General features: G+C 39.5%; 1 protein-coding gene across 1 annotated transcript; it reads left to right on the top strand.

Annotated features, from left to right (window-relative positions):
- The first annotated feature begins 9,283 nt into the window (after nt 1–9,283).
- Nucleotides 9,284–17,008, top strand: paqr9 (progestin and adipoQ receptor family member 9). Its single transcript, XM_041778788.1, has one exon. The coding sequence runs from the start codon at nt 10,571–10,573 to the stop codon at nt 11,723–11,725; it is 1,155 nt and encodes a 384-aa protein (XP_041634722.1). The 5' UTR covers nt 9,284–10,570; the 3' UTR covers nt 11,726–17,008.

Genomic DNA, 17,008 nt, shown 5'->3' with positions numbered 1-17,008 from the left:
AGCACTTTCACTTCCACAGTTAATGTAAGGTTTTGTATGATCAGCACCCAAACAGAAGACTAACTTCCAGTTTTCTTACTGAATATTCTCCATTAAATCAGAAAAACAAAACATGTCCAGAGTCCTCCACTCCTTTAGACATTTAAAGGTTTCAGTCTGGTGTTCAGACTCTGTACATGCCCCATTTTTAGAAAAAACCCAACAACATTGCAGAGTTTAATTCTAGAGAAGTGGTTTGAGGTTCCTCTTTTTTTAACAGATGCATGTGAGGCATAAAAAGATGACTTCACAGAGTCTGTTTAGGGAAGTTTTTTGAAGATAAAATAACCGAGTAGGGAAATATTTCCGCACAATGTTTTCTTCTTGTAAAAACATGCCATTTTATTACCTTATGATAGAAACCTTTCTCAGCGTTTTTCTTTTTTCATATCAAACCGCTTGTCTAAACCCACGCTATCTTATCTCACTTCCTTCCTGTGCTGCTCGACTGTGCTCTCTGGTACCTCTGCTATCTTTACTCCTTTTTCTCTGTCTCCTCACCCTCTAAGGCCGATATCATTCACAAACAGACCAGCAAACACCAGCAGTCCTGCCAATGCTGCACCAATCCAAATCTCTCTGTCGTCTCTTCAACAACGTTAAGCAAATATGAAGCTTCTAAAAGCTGTCGTTTTTGTCTGTGAGCAGCTCTGGTTGCTATTTAAGTGTCAGAAAGCAACACAGAGCAGATCCCTGCAGATGCCGAGCTTTCTGTTAAAGTTCAGAACATGCTGCAGGAGGCTGAGCCTGGAGATTGTTCAGTGTCGACATTTAAAGGTCATAATTTTTATTAAACGCTGGTGTTTGTGTGCTTTTGGGTGAAGTGTGTTGTCGCTGTTGAATGTTGGGAAGGAAGTCGAATTTCCTTCAACAGAGCAGACGGCCTGTATCCTTTGGATGGTGTTTGTGGTTCTGACTGTTTATATTTGAGGTTTAAAGCCTGTTTTCCTGTTGACTTGTGGATTCAGCGCTGCCTCCAAACTCCACGTAATAATTACAATAAACACACAAGCTGTCATTTAGGGAAAACAGAGAGCTCAGATCTTCACTTTCAGGCTCTGCAGTTTAACTTTAGTAGGACTACACTATTCTTAAAACTTCAAGTGTGAAATCTTTATCAGGCCTTTTATAAAGCATGCAAAAATTATTGGAAATACCTCATCGTCCCCTTCAAAAACATGATGGAATATCCTGGCCTATTTGTCAAATTACACTAAAAGTCCCCTTTAACCCACTGCATCAGGTTTGATACCTGTTTTCAGCACAGTCACCTTTAACCTTTGCATTGTCCTCCGATCACCCTGATCTTAAAGGGATATTCCAGTATTTTTTAAGGTGAGCTATATGAGGTACCTAGCAGTAGTTGTAGCATTCACCTCCAGTGATTCCAGTGAGCGTTGCTCCTTTAAGAAGGACTGGCCAGGAAGCTAGGCTATACAGCATCAACTACATTTGTACAAGGGCCAGCTTTTACTTGGAAGACGCCAAAGAGAAGTCTTGGAAGACTTCCCCAAAACTAAATTTAACTAAACATTTTTGCCCATTTAAAATATATTTACTCATCATTTTATTTTTTCTTTCAAAAATGTAAATAATTTCTGCCTTTGGCAGCGAGATCAGCCCCAGTTGCTTGAAGTGCAACTGCCACTAGGGGGCGATTGCGATGTTTTGGCTGCATTTTTCTGGGGCTGGCATGTTGTCCATCACTGGGTTTGAGGCTAAAATGCTGTGTTGTGATTGGTGGAGAAAAGAGGGCGGGAAACCAGTCTAATATTGTGGTTCCCAGGCAGGAAAAATGTACGGGCGCTTTACTCAAGAACGGACTAATGAGTGTTATCACACATCATATTCACTAATTATGTCTGATGGATTTCTGTAAAATTTTATGTTTTACATTTTAGAGCCCAAAGGGAGTTTTTGAAATAACATACCCCAAATACCACAACATATTTTTCCTATGCACATTTTCTGGTTTCAGAAATCTCCAGGGGACCAGATGGGAAGCTCTGGCGGGCCTGATGTGGCCCCCAGGCTGCCAGTTGTTGGTCACTGCTATACAGTGCAACAGATGGGTACAGTTTCTCTGTGGAGTTTTTGGTAAAAATGACCTCCAAAACAGTGTTGGCTCAAACATACGCAGTTTCCAAAATGTTTGAAGCATTTATTTGTTACACAGAGTTAAGCCTCTGTGTTTTAGTCACTGTTTTGCAATGCAGGCTATGGCTACCAGTTGTGTGCTTTTGCATAAGATAGGGACAAAACACAGACAGGCTTTATGGGTGAAAATGTTAAACGCTTAAAGAAAATTCAATAGAGCATACGTTTGAGCCAACATTGTTTTGTGGCCCATTTTTACCATAAACACCCTAAATTCTGCAGAGAAACTGTACCCATCTGTTATACTGTACAGCCCAGCTTCCTACAACCAGCAAGTCCTTCTTAAAGGAGCAATGCTCACTAAAACCCCTAGAGGCAAAGGCCACCACTACTGCTAGATACAGTTGAAACCAGAAATTTACATACACTATATAAAAAGGCACATAACCTTTTTTTTCTCACCGTCTAACATTAAATCAAATTAAACTTTTCCTGCTTTTGGTCAATTAGGATTACCAAAATTATTTCTATTTGCTAAATGCCAGAATAATGAGAGAGATCATTTTTTAGACAATTTTTTATTATATTCTTGAGAGTCAGAAGTTCGCATACATTTCATTAGTATTTGGTAGCATTACCTTTAAACTGTATGACTTGGGTCAAACGTTTTGGATATGCTTCCACAAGCTTCTTACAATAGTTTGCAGGAATTTTGGCCCATTCCTCCAGGCAGAACTGGTGTAACTGAGCCAAGTTTGTAGGCCGCCTTGCTCGCACATGCCTTTTCAGCTCTGCCCATAATTTTTCAGTGGGATTGAGATCAGGGCTTTGTGATGGCCACTCCAAAACATTGACTTTGTTATCCTTAAGCCACTTTGTAACCAGTTTGGCAGTATGCTTAGGGTCATTGTCCATTTGGAAAACCCATTTGCGCCCAAGCTTTAACTTCCTGGCTGATGTCTTGAGATGTTGCTTCAGTACTTCCACATAATGTTCTTTCCTCATGATGCCATCTATTTTGTGAAGTGCACCAGTCCCTCCTGCAGCAAAACAACCCCACAACATGATGCTGCCACCCCCATGTTTCACAGTTGGGATGGTGTTCTCAGGCTTGCAAGCTTCCCCCTTTTTTCTCTAAATGTAACGATGGTCATTATGGCCAAAAAGTTCAATTTTAGTTTCGTCAGACCACAGAACATGTCTTCAAAAATTAAGGTCTTTGTCCCTGTGTGCGTTTGCAAACTGTAATCTGGCTTTTTTTATGTTTCTTTTGGAGTAATGGCTTCTTCCTGGGAGAGTGGCCTTTCAGCCCATGTCGGTACAGGACTCATTTGACTGTTGATAATGACACACTCTCACCAGCTTCAGCCAGCATCCTCACAAGGTCTTTTGCTTTTGTTCTTGGGTTGAGATGCACTTTTTGGACCAAAGCACGTTCATCTCAGGGACACAGAACCCGTCTCCTTCCTGAGCGGTATGATGGCTGGACATTCCAGTGGTGTTTATACCTGCGTCTAATTGTTTGAACAGATGAACGTGGCACCTGCAGGCATCTGGAAATTGCACCCATGGATAAACCAGACTTGTGCAAGTCCACAATTCTCTTCCTGATATCTTGGCTGATTTCTTTTGGTTTTCCCATGATGTTACACAAAGAAGCAGTGTGTTTCAGGTGTGCCTTAAAATACATCCACAGGTGTGCCACTAATTAACTCAAATGTTGTCAATAAACCTATCAGAGGCTTCCAAAGACATGACATCATCATCTGGGCTTTCCCAAATCTTTAAAGGCATAGTAATCTTAGTGTATGACTCTCAAGAAAATAATAAAAAATTGTCTAAAAAATGATCTCTCTCATTATTCTGGCATTTAGCAAATAGAAATAATTTTGGTAATCCTAATTGACCAAAAGCAGGAAAAGTTCAATCTGATTTAATGTCAGACAGTGAGAAAAAAAAGTTTATGTGCCTTTTTATATAGTGTATGTAAACTTCTGGTTTCAACTGTACCTCATACAACTCAACTTAAAAAAAAATACTGGAATATCCCTTTACTGTTCTTCATGTTTTGCAGCTGTTATCTTGTTACATAATGAGTTAATGTTATTTAAATTCACTGTGGGTGGGAATGATGATCACAAAAGGGAGAATGCATGGTGTTTGTAGTCGACTTATTCATTGTACAGCAAAAAAAGAACATGCAACATCGCTGTGAGTCCTCAAAAAAACTTCTAAAACTGATTTTTCATTTAAAAAATTGCATACAGGCTACACATTCATCTCTTGTAAACGAAAGCCACAATTCCAAAACTTATCAATCATGATAAAAATAATGATAATAAACCTTTAATAAAGGAAACACTTATTATAGGTAGGTTGCAATAGTTGCAATGTTTTGGTCTTTCTGCACTGCAAGGAGTGGAAACACAGATGTTGACAAAGTTTGTGATGAATAAGAGGATAATTTAATTTAAGCTAATTTTGATTCCTTAACACAGCAAATATCCCCAGAAGAACTGCAGTAATTTGAATGTTTTTCTGTCTCTTTCTTCAACACAAACAGGCAAAATCATATCATTTGTAGATTATTTTTTCACTGATTATGTCTAGGCATGTTTTTCTTTTTTAGGTGGATAAATATCTCATTGAGGATGCGGTTGTCTCAGAATATGATTCATTCAGCTTTATAAGGTAGGGAAGTGGACAAGAAAAACGGAAACGGCTGTAAAAATGCCTAAAAACAGCTACAGCCCATCAATCTCTCTTAGTAGAAAGTGGTGCAGTTTGTGGTTTTGTGTCTCATCGTTTTCATTCCTCCTCAGGCTCTGTTAATCAGAAATCTGTGTTAAAACTCTGAGTCATCAGCTGGAACAGATCCTGCTAACTTGTTCAGACTGAGCTGTGTGTTTCTGTACATCTCTGTCTGTGGACTCTCGCTTTAGTACTGATCGATTACCCCTCAGTCCTTCTCCACTCTCTAATGTCTGAATCTTTCCCTCCATTTATCAAACATGCAGCATTAAAAGAGTAAAGACTTTTCTTATTGAATAACAGAAACAATGGTAGGTTTATCATTTCTATAGCCAGAAGGGAGAGTTATAAAGGCTGTTTGCCTCTCTTTAAAAACATGACCAGTCAGGTAAAGGACTCACTGCATATTTGTTTCTGCTCTGATGAGTCTTTGTCTTGTTTACACACGCACACACGGCTCCTCCGCTTTAAAGAAACACAAACATGGACGCCTCTGTTGGAGACTGAAGACTCTGCTGCAGGCTGAAGCTGCCGCTGATAGAAGCTGCAGTGAAGGTGAGCACCTAGGAGTTTTGAAGGGTATTTTAGGTCTTGGAGCCTGTTTTTCAGGGATAACCAGACATGCTGTCAATAAAAAAATGATGAAACAGTGAAAGGAAAAAACTTGAGAGCTACAAGGAAACAAACCGACACTCTTTGGCAGTGGAGTGTGTGTGACTAAAATGTAACAGCCTTATAAAATCAGGGAGTTCTGCTGATTTGGTTAGTTGTTTGACTTTGGTATTTACTGATTACATCCAATCGAAAACATAGTTCATATAGCACAACATGTAAAGGCTGGAAACGTAAGTGGTACTAATGAAAAACAGCTGGAGGAGCATTTTGCAACTAAGTCAGTGACATGACCGGGTATAAAAGAAGCATTTTAGAGAGGTAGAGTCTCTCAGAAGTAAAGATAGGCAGAGGTTCACAGATCTGTGAAAAACTGTAAAAATTATGAAGCAATTTTAGAAAAATGCTCATCAACGTAAAACTGCAGACTTTGAAAATCCCACTATCTACAGTCCATAATATCATTTAAAAAACTTGAACAATGGACAAGGCTTAAGGTCACTATTAGATGCTGGTGATCTTGGGGCCCTCAGGGGCCACTGCATTAAAAAACAGACATGATTCTGTACTGGAAATCAGTACATGGGCTCAGAAACACTTCCAAAAATCACTGCCTGTCAACACAGTTGGCCGTGCCATCCACTAATATCAGTTATAGCTGGATCATGGAAGGAGGAAGCCACATGTGAACAGGATCCAGAACCACTGCCACCATCTCTGGACCAAAGCTCATTTATAATGGACTGAGGCAACATGGAAAACTGTTCTGTGGTCACATGAATAAAATTTGAAACTCTTTTTAGGCTGAGTGTCCTGAGCTAACATAAAAATGTCTCCGTTAAACATCTGATATGTTGTTTATGTTCTATAATGAATAAACTATGGGATTATGAGATTTGACAATCATTGACTTCTGTGTTTATTTACATTTTACACAGCAGCCCAACTTTTTTGTAATTAGAGTTGTACATTTCTTGGGAAATAGTTAGAAATCCTGGATAATATGAAATGCTTTTAAAGTTTGATTATACGTACTAACCTTGTTTGGTGTAATTTAATTTCTTCATCACTGGCAACAAGCCCTCTTGTTTTTAATTGTCATAAAAATGGTTGCAGTCTGACTAGAAGGTAACTGAGACCTCAACACTGCCCTCCCTGGTGTAACATTTCAGTCAAAGTGAATCAGGAGCATTATACTGGTCTCTCTGAGGGTCTGTAACATAACCCCACACAGCCGTGTATGTCTCTTACGTAGATGCAGGCGTGGTCCTCATCCATTTAACCCTCTCTGCCCGCCAATCACTGATTAAAAAAGCATGTTGCAGATCTCTCCCGGTCTGCCTCACACTCAGTTGTTGACTTCTTCTTATTCCTCCGGGGAATTTGGAAAGTGGCCACTAACCCTCCACCTCCTCCACCCCATCCTGCAAAAAACTGCTGCTTCAAAGACTTCCTGACATCTGGCTGCAGCCGCCATAGCTGGAGGGTAAACGAGAAGATGGATGGGCTGGGCTGGCTGATGAGCACGGTCTGATAGAGGGAGATACAGTTAGTTTTCTCAGTAGGAAATGTGGCTAAAGGGCAGCAAATCAAGACTTTAAAATGAATTACCTTTACTTACCTTTACGTATAGAGCTTTTCAGTTATAGCCTATTAATAAAACACAGGCGAACCTCTGGTCATCTTTACTTCTGGGAGACTCTGCCTCTCTAAAATGTTCCTTTTATACCCAGCCATGTTACTGACTTGTTTGCATTAACCTTATTAGTTGTAAATTCTCCTCAAGCGGTTTCATTATTTCTTGCACAGCAACCCAACTTTTTTGGCTTGAGAATTGTAAAAACATTGTACAGTCATAGTGCCATTAAACACAGAACCTATGATAACACAACAGCACAAGAGACGACAGCGCTTAAGGTTAAAACAGTAAATTCACTTTAATATTATAAATATTTCTGTCAGGACATTTTAGTCGCATTACTGTGATTTTATGGTTACTGTACGGTCCGTCCATTAACTTTATGGTAAAAACAGAGGGTCAAAACACCTCCTGAAAAGATATAATGAGAGTCAGATAAAGGAAAAGGGGGACACAGGCAGGGACTGGAGCTCTAGCGGGATTACTCAGTGGGGACAGAGTGTGCATTTTAAGCAGATAACAGCGCTGTAGGCACGGCACGGCACGGTATGCTTTTACTGCTGCAGTTATAACATTAATCTGTTTTATTGACTTTAATATCCGTGTCAATGCCATCAGGCAAACAAAGAGCAAAGACAAACGGAGCTCTAAAGTAGTTCAGCGTTCGGTTAAACTACCGCGAGACACGTCCTTCGCCAGCACGAGGCCGGAAACGAGGTTTATTTCGCTTCAAAATAAGACATGGGATTTCTTTCTTGAGTTTTCAATTCAAATTCAAATTTAATTTTGACGGTGATTCAAAGCCTGTTCTAAATGTTAGCTGTATAATATTGATTTTAAGAAAAACAGATGAATAATATCTTGTAAACTACAACACGACCTATACTAGAAAAATATTAAACATTTTTTTATAATGTGATCTAAAGAATATTTGGCAGAAAAACTAAATGTATAATGACAAAACAACAAGAAGAATAAAAATATTCAAGGCCAAAACAAAATAAACAACCTAGAAAGGGTCTTGATATTAAATAAAAGTCAAGATGAATAGAAAAGAAAAATATAAGTCCTCATCCCACCCTGCCCAGCTTTCCATGCACAAAATTAAAAAATATATCATATTAAAAACAAACAAATAAATAAATAATGGCACTGAAGAACTGAGATAACGCTTTCTTAAATTCATAGTAAGAAAACACTGGATGTTTCATCAAAATGTCAAAGTAGAAAATAGGATAAAAAAGATAAGAAAACGCTTTAGAAAAGTATATTTCATTTGTTTAAATGATATGTTAAACATATTATCTAGAGGCTATCTATTTAACAAATAGAGGTTGCTGTGCAAGACAGCAGAACAAAACCATCAAGTGCAAAATAGGTATAAAGAAAAACATACTAGATAATATCTTAGAACGATTTAGAATTATTTTTTAAAAATCTTGTATGTAGTGTAAGACTCTTGCAATGCCATTGTCTCTTGTGTTTGACCAGGAAAATACAGAAAAACAAATATGCAACATATCCATTTTAACAAAGGACTTCGTCTTCCAAAAATATAATATAATATAATATAATATAATATAATATAATATAATATGACTGGGTTTCTACCACAGTGCTGTTTTTTTTTTTTTTTTTTATTACTAAATTAACAAATTTAATAAAACGTTCTTTTTTTGCTTCTATTTCCCCTCTTTAAGTCTTCTCCGAGCCGACACATTATAACATATTTTTCCGCACATTTAATAAAGTCTAATGTTGTGTTCACACCAGTCAATGGTTCACACCAAGTGCGAGTGAAATTACTCGCGAAAGAGAATTACATGTAAAGTCAATGTAGATGCGAGTTGACGCCAGTTCGCCTCTGGCGGCACGTTTCGCGCGAATTGAGCGAGTGATATAACATTTATATTTAATATGTAATTTCAGGTAGTGTAAAATCAAATATTGGTTTGGTGAGAGACATTTCAGGGCTGATATTAATCGCATGCATTTAGTTATGTAACGGAAGTGGAAACGAGTGTTATAACCTCTAATGACACGTAACAGTTATGTTTTATTTTGAAACTCCTAACCGGAACTGCAGTATTTTGGCGCCTTTAACTTGACACCCGTGCCGCTACCTGTCAAACAGTGTCCGTTTCCCCACAGTGTTGGACTGAAATGCCGGCTGGTGTTTTCAGCCTCATACGGCTGGATGTTCACGGCCGTTTAAACGATTATAATCTGGGATATTTGTTTGAAACATAAAAATGGCGGATTTTAAACGTGACGTTGCACTATAGACTGGACGCCGGCTCCGACACAGTCTCTCTCTTGTCCCGGGGGATTTTGTTTGTCTCCGCGGCTCCTCTCGGTGCTCAGAATGGGAGCTGGGTGATCTGACAAGCGGACGTGGATTCAGGCTCATTACCCGGGAACAACGGGAGCCTGCTGGAGCCTGGCAAAAGTCCTCAGTGCTGGCATGACCTACATACTTAACGGGCTGGCTTAACGGACGATCTTCAGGACATCTCTGCAGTATGGAAACAGCTACCGACGTCCTCTTCAACCTTGTAACACGGCAATAAGTGACCTTCAGTTTTATATGCTGCTACGGAACTATGCAGAACAAGACACGTGAATGTGCACGGGGCTGATAAGAGAGGATCCGAATGCAAACCTATGCAAAATAAAGGAGTGGGAGAGCCAGGATTGCGTGCTGGAGGCTTTTATGACCTTTTTGTGACGCTGTGGGCTCATGAGGAAACCAAAATGAAAAATTAATCAAGCAGGTGGCTTGAGGATTCGGGATACTCACTCCATTTTCTCTGCTGTACTACCAGATAACCACCCAGTTTTTTTCTAAATGGATTATCTATAACGGCCTGCAGTGGAGCTGGGATCAGAAGTCCAAAGAAGAGGAAGATGTTTTTCAAGCAGGAGCAACTAATGGCTGCCTTATCTACCACTAATAATAGACTGAAGGGCAGTAGGGCTGCACGATTAAGGCAGAAATCATTATCAGGATTATTCTGACTGATGCTGAGAGGATGAAAAGTCACGTATGAGAATTTCAAATAAGATTGGGAGGGTTGTAACCGTGTAAGTCTGCAAGTCTCTTTACAGTGTTTCACGTCAGACGCCTAAAAACCAAAGTGGTTCCATATGACAGAGGTTAACCCTTTTTTTGTTAACTGACTGCTGCCTTTATGTCATCTCAGTTAATGTGGCTCCTTTCTGCTCCTCACTTAAATTAAAGTGAGAGCTGTTTTGGTGGGAAGGGCAGAGCATAAAGCAAACAAACTCAGTATGCAGCAGGGTAATCATCACTGCCCTTTCCCCACAAAGATGAACTGAAAGAGGGACTTTGCCTGGTGTCATACAGGGTGGCGTTTAAAAGCAATAATCCCAGCTTTCAAGGACTTTCAAAATTTACTTTCCTTTGCAAATATGCTCCTGAAATGTGGCCAGCCGTTACCTCTCTTGAGGCACACGGATGTGCCGCCTCGAGTCATAGAGAACTTCATCCTGACCGGGTACCGTTTCCCAAACTACAGCCTGAAAGATTGTTTACTGTCAGCGTTCAGGCCGACAAATGAGACAGGAAACTTCTGGACGCACTTCCTCCCAGTGTTTGTCTTTTCATACTATTTTGTGGATGTTTTTGGCTGGGAAGGTGCTCCACATGGCGATTCCCCTTTCTTCTACCCTTTCTGGAACTACTTCATTGGGGTTTTCTGCCTGCTAATGGCGAGCAGCATGGCCCACCTGCTGAACTCGATGTCCCTGGTGGTTAGAGAAGTCTGCTTCTTTGTGGATTATGGCACTATCAGCGCTTACACTGTTGGATCCTCTTTGGCGTACTACTATTACATCCACCCTCAGGCGGGGATAGTGGAGACAGGACGCCACAATAGATCTGACCTGAAACATGAGCCCACAGAGGCTGTTACATCATCCTATGCAATCCCAGAATTCAGTGTGTTCTTTGAGAACTTGTACATCCCGAGTGCGTGCATTGTAGCGATCATCTGTGTCCTGTCCTGCTGCAACACCCGCCAGAGATGGAGGAAGCACCGATACGTAATCCGAACCCTTGTTTTCCTGCTCCCGTTCCTCGTCTCTTCCACGCCAGTCTTCTACCGCCTCCTCACCAGATCGCCTTACTCCTCCACCTCGTCCTCCTTCGCTGCCTCCAGCTCCACTTCCACCTTCTTCTACCGCCATTGTTTCTGGCTGGTGGTGTCCGCCGTTTTCAACATCAGCAAGGTTCCCGAGCGCCTCGCCCCGGGTCGCTTCGACATCTGGGGGCACAGTCACCAGTGGTTCCACTGCTGCACGTTCCTGTCGATCCTCGATGAGCTCCACATGATAAAATCCGAGGTTAGGGCGATCCTGCTCAGCCCGACTCTGCTGCTCCCACCTTCCACTCTCTCCCGTCTACCTGGACCTACTGTCATTTCGACCTATGGGGTGATGCTTCTCCTCCAGACCACCATCATCTCCATCATCGTGTGGTTCTCCTGGCGGGCCAACTGCATTTACGGACCGCAGAGGGACCAGCTCGCGAAGGAGAACCCCAAGAAGCACATGAAATGTCACTGAACTCTGAAGACTTCTCTTAAATTGACCTAAATGTGAATAGAAGTTTGCACGTTGACCCAGAGCCATGCCTCTGGAACAAAAAAAGAAGCGCACAAGAATTACAACACCCTCCTCCTGATTTCATGTCAGTTTCATGTTTTAAACCTTTTGAGAGCGTTGTGCAAGCTCTCATCGGGTAAATATGGGACAAAGAGAGATGAGAGGATTATAATCGGAGCTCACCGCAGGGTGGCTGTCTGGTTGAATGGATATTGGGAAAATTCACCAGCTCGAGCATGTTCCAACAGGACGTCTGGTGATTATAAAAGCTACCTCTAGAGACTGTTCACTTGAGGATGGAGGAAAGGTGTTGGTACCCAGGAGAATGTGTTTGATAATGCGGTTTAAGCATCAGCCAGGCCACATGTTGTCTACTGCCGTTGGACTTCCCTTTCCTTTGACTTTATAATGCATCTTCCTCTTTGGTTGCAATTGAACCTTGTATGGAAGACAAAGAGGGCCAAATAGAGAAAAAATGAGCTTGCAATTCAGATTAAATCTGTAGACTTTAGCTATTTTTTCAAGGTGACTGTCTTTAAAGATGCACACAGGGAATAAGAAAACCAGAACTCAGCTTGGAGATTTAAAAAGAATTTCAATTTTTCATGGAAAACAAAAAAAATGGAAAACATGAAAGACCTTTGAAAATCAACCAATGATTTTCAGATTTAAAAGTAAATTCCTATTTCTAACAAAGAATGAACTATTTTTTTTTAGAAGAAACATGTTTCAATAAAATTAATGAAAAAAATTAACAAATATTAGGAATGCATGATATTGGATCTTTGCTGATTACTATCACACCGATATGTACGATGTTATTTCAGCTGATTTTGATATGGATACGGAAATATAAATGTTGTCAGACCTAAAACTTCAATCTTTAAAACACACTCTTAAGTTTAAGTGATAGGTTCTTTGCAGATGACATCACGTAGCGGCAAAGAACTCCAGATGGGGGGCAAGTAGTGATTTCTGCAAAGAGAAATGCCACCGAAAACATCATGTTTTACGCTGTTACTACTTTGTCAAGCATTCAAAGCATGAAGATAAAAACATGTAATTCTTAAGCTACTTTTGTGTCCTGAGAGTAGAGACATATTCAGACAAATATTGATTACTGTTATACTGGTTGCAAGTATCGTCAGAAATCTGCTGATAATTAACTTTTTAAGTTAATATCTGCTCATATCAATACGTAAAAAATATCATGCATTTCTAATAAATATAGGTCTCGGGCACAGTTCATGTGTACTTGAGCACTGTCTACAGGATATGTCAACTGTGCTCGAGTACAGGGCACTGATGAATGGGTTGAATTGTAAAGTTAATCCTAAACGTCTCTGGAATCTTGAAAAAAAAAAAATCTGCACAGCATGGGTCCATTTCATCCTCTGAGCTCCAAGGTAAATGTGGAAGTAAAAAAAAAAAGAAAAAGCTTTTTGTTGGCATCTTAAATAATAGAAATGTACAAACCATCACCCCCTACATCAGACTTGCATATGGAACCGTGCTCGGGTATGGAAAGATCTTACTGATATGAACAGACCAGTAGAGGAATGAGGGAGCAGTTGTGCTCAGGTATGGTACAAAACAGTTGTGTCTAATGTGAAAATGACCTAACATACAAGAAGTGGGCAGTAGTGATTTAGGTTTGGCAATCTTAGATTTAAGGCATGCCATGAAACAGTAAGGTTTACTTGCTGCTTAATGGCATGTCTTAAAAACAAATGAGATCTGCAAAAAAGCCTGTTTAGTTCAACTGTTTCCTTTTAGATGTCATCGTGTAAACAGCTCAACAGCTCCGTTTTTACAGGACAGGACGTCTAACAAAGTGCTGAGAATATTTTCTTTCAATTTAGTGAAGCACTAATAATATCCAAATCCAGCTATTTTAGATCCCAAGGCAAAACTATTCAGCTCTCTGCAATCAAAGACATGTCAATACAAAGCTCTGTTTTTGTTTCCCTACCCTCAAAATAAAAGCCCATATGGAACTGTTTAAGGGAAATAACCAAGCAGATTGGACAGCAAGCATTCTCTAAGTATTACAATCTACTAGTATCCTTACTTTATTTGCTCTTATATATTTCTCAAATGGTCCTTTTTGTCCTCCATAGAACCCATAATTTGACTTCTTGTGAGTCTGTCTCTTTGACCTTAGTAACATCACTTCTCTTCCTCTGAAATAACCGCTCACACGCCGTCTCATTTCCTCTCTTCCTCCATTTGACCCTTGTAACAGGAAGTGGGGTGGCCTTGACGAAACTGAGAGCTCCTATCAGTGAAGCACTTTCAGGCGGGGTTGGTTTAGAAACCCCGTGGTTGAGAAGCCATGCTCGATTTTAAACCTCAGAAGAAGCATGTTCCGACGTCCTGCTGATGGGCTCGGCCAGGACGTTTTAATGTGAAACGTGTCTTAGTGCTGTTCATACGTCTGCTGTATGTTTGGTTTCCATCACACTGATGGAAACTTCCTCAGATTATGTCCACAATGCTTACACTTCAGATTAAATGTGATGCATATATTTTCCAATCACTGTGGAAAGCTTACAGGATTTTCCTGCAGTACACAGAGCTCAGTAACACTCTGTGGATGCAGATCCAATCTATCATTCCTAAACATCTCCGGGTTTACAGGCCAGTTAATGATCTGCATTGTGAACATGATTTAATGAGGATGCTGCTTTCTTTATGTGATGTACAGTAATCTCTTAGAGAAAAAGCCATAGTTTAGGATAGTTGCAGGTGAAATGTAGGCAATATTTTATGTTGTATTAAATCATCAGGACCTTTATGGATAGATTTGCACTGACAGATCAATCAGGTTAGTATCTAACATTGTCTCTTGTACCTTTCAAGTATTACCGTTATATTGGAGTCACAAAGTTGAACATCCAGGGTAATACCTGCAATCTTTAAAGGTGTTTCCATATGATCTTTGATTGGAAAAGTACAGCAGCCTAAAAGTGCCAGGCATGTAGAAAAAACAGAAGGAGGAAATATTATGTAAAAAACAAAATTAGAAACTCCTGAAATCAAAATTTTCCCCCTTATATATAAGTAGTTTCCTCACACATTCTAAAAACATGCTTGTTATGCTAACTGGTAACTCTAAATTGCCCATTGAAGTGAGTGTAGCCTCAGTCCTCTGCAACCCAAAATAGTACAAGTGGTATGGATGAGTGGATAAAGACCTCCAAAATTATGCATTAAGATTCAACATGGCAGTTTCATAGAGATGAAGTCTCACAGAAATGTGAGATCAAACGTGACTTTGAACATGATAACCATCTGAAAGAGCTGCAAAGTTGCAGCAAAGTTAGCATTGTTTCCTCATAGCGATAATCGAAAGACCCGGTTAGTCAGGGCATTTCTGTGCACTTGTTTTCCCCATGCATGTGTTGGTTCTCTCTGGCTTCCTCCCACAGTCCAAAGAACATGCTCATTATGTTAATTGGTGACTAAATTGCCCATAGATGCGATCGTAGCCTCAGTCCTCTGCAACCCCAAAAAGTATAAGTGGCATGGATAGATTGATGAAAACCTCCAGACTCACACACAAGACGATTCACTGTGGCAATTCCATAGACGTCAGGTCTCACAGAAATGCGTGATCGGACGTGACTTCAAAGAAACTATCTTTATATGGAGAAGTATTGACATCATTAGCTATCCTGGCGTGGGTTCTTCCCAGTCTGCTCGTGCTCAACTAACATGTTTGATGTTTAAGATTGCATTGTAGAAGCTCTGGCTTAATCAAGAGAACTAAAATATATGACACCATTCACTATGGGATTATTTGGACCCGGCCTCCAATCATCCAATGCCCCTAGTTATTTGAGGTGTGTGGGTGGAAGTGGTCCCAGACTTAAAGTCGGTCCTAAAATTGTCTACTTTAGTAGTTCTCAACTGGTTTAGCATCAGAACCCTCCTTGGTCCCAAAGTTAGTACATTTTTCAATCATAAGGAAAAGTTTCTAATGAAAATAGATGGAGAAATTTCCTTCCTGGGTTGTATGGAAGCCCATTAACGCCAAGTAGAAGAAAAAAAAATGTAAAGTGTGCTTTACTTTTTACATTACTACAGTAATACTTGGACCTGTGATTCGAACATGATGGCAATACTTGAAAGAACAAAGTGAAATCACTATGTCTTTATTGAACATTTATCTGCATGCCGCAATGTCAAACATTTTTTCTGTACAGTACGGATCAATTTTACCTGCACAAATGAGGAGATTCTCACATTTAGTCTTGTCTGTTAACGAAGTTTGCTCCCTGAATTCAGACCCTTTAGTCCTTGTTTTGTTTGATTAATGTTTAGACTGCAGCTCAGCTGGAGTTTGATTTTAACCCAGTTATGAAATTTAATGTTTAGATTATGCTAATTGTCTGTTTATGTCATGTTTTTAGTGTACTGTTGAGAGAATGGAAACAGAAAGACAGAGAGTTAGCTTGCTGCTAATGGCTGCTCACCAGGCTTAAATAGGGCATACTGTAGAGTTAGCCTTTTAGACCCTAGCGTTTCCCCTGGCGTCCCACATAAGAGAAAATGAAATATTTTCATTTTATTAACTCATATTATTCAGTTTGTGGTCCATAGACTTCACAGATTTGTATATTTTACATTTTTCACTAGTTTCAACAGTTCTATTTCTGCTGAGTCACCATTAGCTTCAGTTTTATTCAGACAAGACTGCATTTTTAGATGATAGGAAAAGAATAGAGAACTTTTATCATTATTATTAGAGAAATATTTCGTTTAATTGATTTGCACAATGAAAATGGACCATCACTACTGAAGCTTGATTAACTGTTTTCTTTGTGTGTTTTTAATGTGTTTTGAGTGATTTGTACGGTGGTCCTGAAGGTCAACTGCAACAAGGCACTGAATGAAAAAAGGAATCACACGAATTGCTAAAATATTTAATGGAATGCAAAAACATTTAATGAAACACAAGACATGAAAATTTTTTTTAATTTTCAAGGGATGATTTAATTCATAGAATATTTCTGAAGTAATGAAATCATTTTAATTCAACTGCAAAATATTTTGTTTCTTGAACTCATTTGACATTACCAGAATGCTTTGTTGCACTTATGATTTTTTCTTTTAATTTTTAATGCCATAGGAAATATTTCTAGTTCACTTTTTTGATTTCCAAAGATTTTTTTTCAATTTATTGAAATTAATATTATTTTTGCTTAGTGAAAAAAAATGTATTTTTGAAAAATTCTACAT

This window comes from Cheilinus undulatus, linkage group 22, assembly GCF_018320785.1.
Source record: "Cheilinus undulatus linkage group 22, ASM1832078v1, whole genome shotgun sequence".
NCBI lineage: Eukaryota > Metazoa > Chordata > Actinopteri > Labriformes > Labridae > Cheilinus > Cheilinus undulatus.
Note: the sequence above shows the minus strand (reverse complement) of the source record. Positions and strands in the feature narration are given on the sequence as shown.

What these genes read in the sequence shown, in the direction of transcription:
- paqr9 (XM_041778788.1), top strand. Translation starts at nt 10,571, where the DNA reads ATGCTCCTGAAATGTGGCCAGCCGTTACCTCTCTTGAGGCACACGGAT.